Consider the following 404-nt stretch of genomic DNA (forward strand, 5'->3'; position numbering starts at 1 on the left):
ATATATATATTTATATATTTATATATATAAATATACATAGCATGTACGAATTATACATATATAATATGTAGGTATAAACGAAAGAATAGAGCAACAGCAGCAGCAGCATCATCATCATCATCATCAGCAGCAGCAGCAGAAGCAGCAGCAGCAACAGCAACAAAACACAAGCTGAACCAGCAGCACCAACAGCACCAGCAGCAGCATAGCAGCAGCAACATTACCAGCAGCAGCAAAGAGAACAAGAACAAAAACAAGAACAACAACAACAGCAACAACAACAACAACAACAACAACAGCAGCAACAACAACACCAACAACACCAACAGCAGCCGCAGCAGCAGCAGCAGCAGCAGCAGCAGCAGCAGCAGCAGCAGCAGCAGCTTACTCCCGCCATTTTTTCA

The 404-nt window shown here is 42.8% G+C and overlaps 1 protein-coding gene across 1 annotated transcript in view; it reads left to right on the forward strand.

Moving 5' to 3' along the window:
- The window catches only part of EMH_0062360 (uncharacterized protein), a gene marked incomplete at both ends in the record, with an annotated part of 2,678 nt that overhangs the window by 1,038 nt on the left and 1,236 nt on the right, over positions 1–404 (forward strand). Inside the window, one exon of the mRNA XM_013498024.1 lies at positions 72–402. Within this exon, the coding sequence (XP_013353478.1) occupies positions 72–402 (331 nt within the window). The remainder of the gene's footprint in view (positions 1–71; positions 403–404) is intronic.

Source organism: Eimeria mitis, genomic scaffold (assembly GCF_000499745.2).
Source record: "Eimeria mitis Houghton genomic scaffold, Emh_scaff3118, whole genome shotgun sequence".
NCBI lineage: Eukaryota > Apicomplexa > Conoidasida > Eucoccidiorida > Eimeriidae > Eimeria > Eimeria mitis.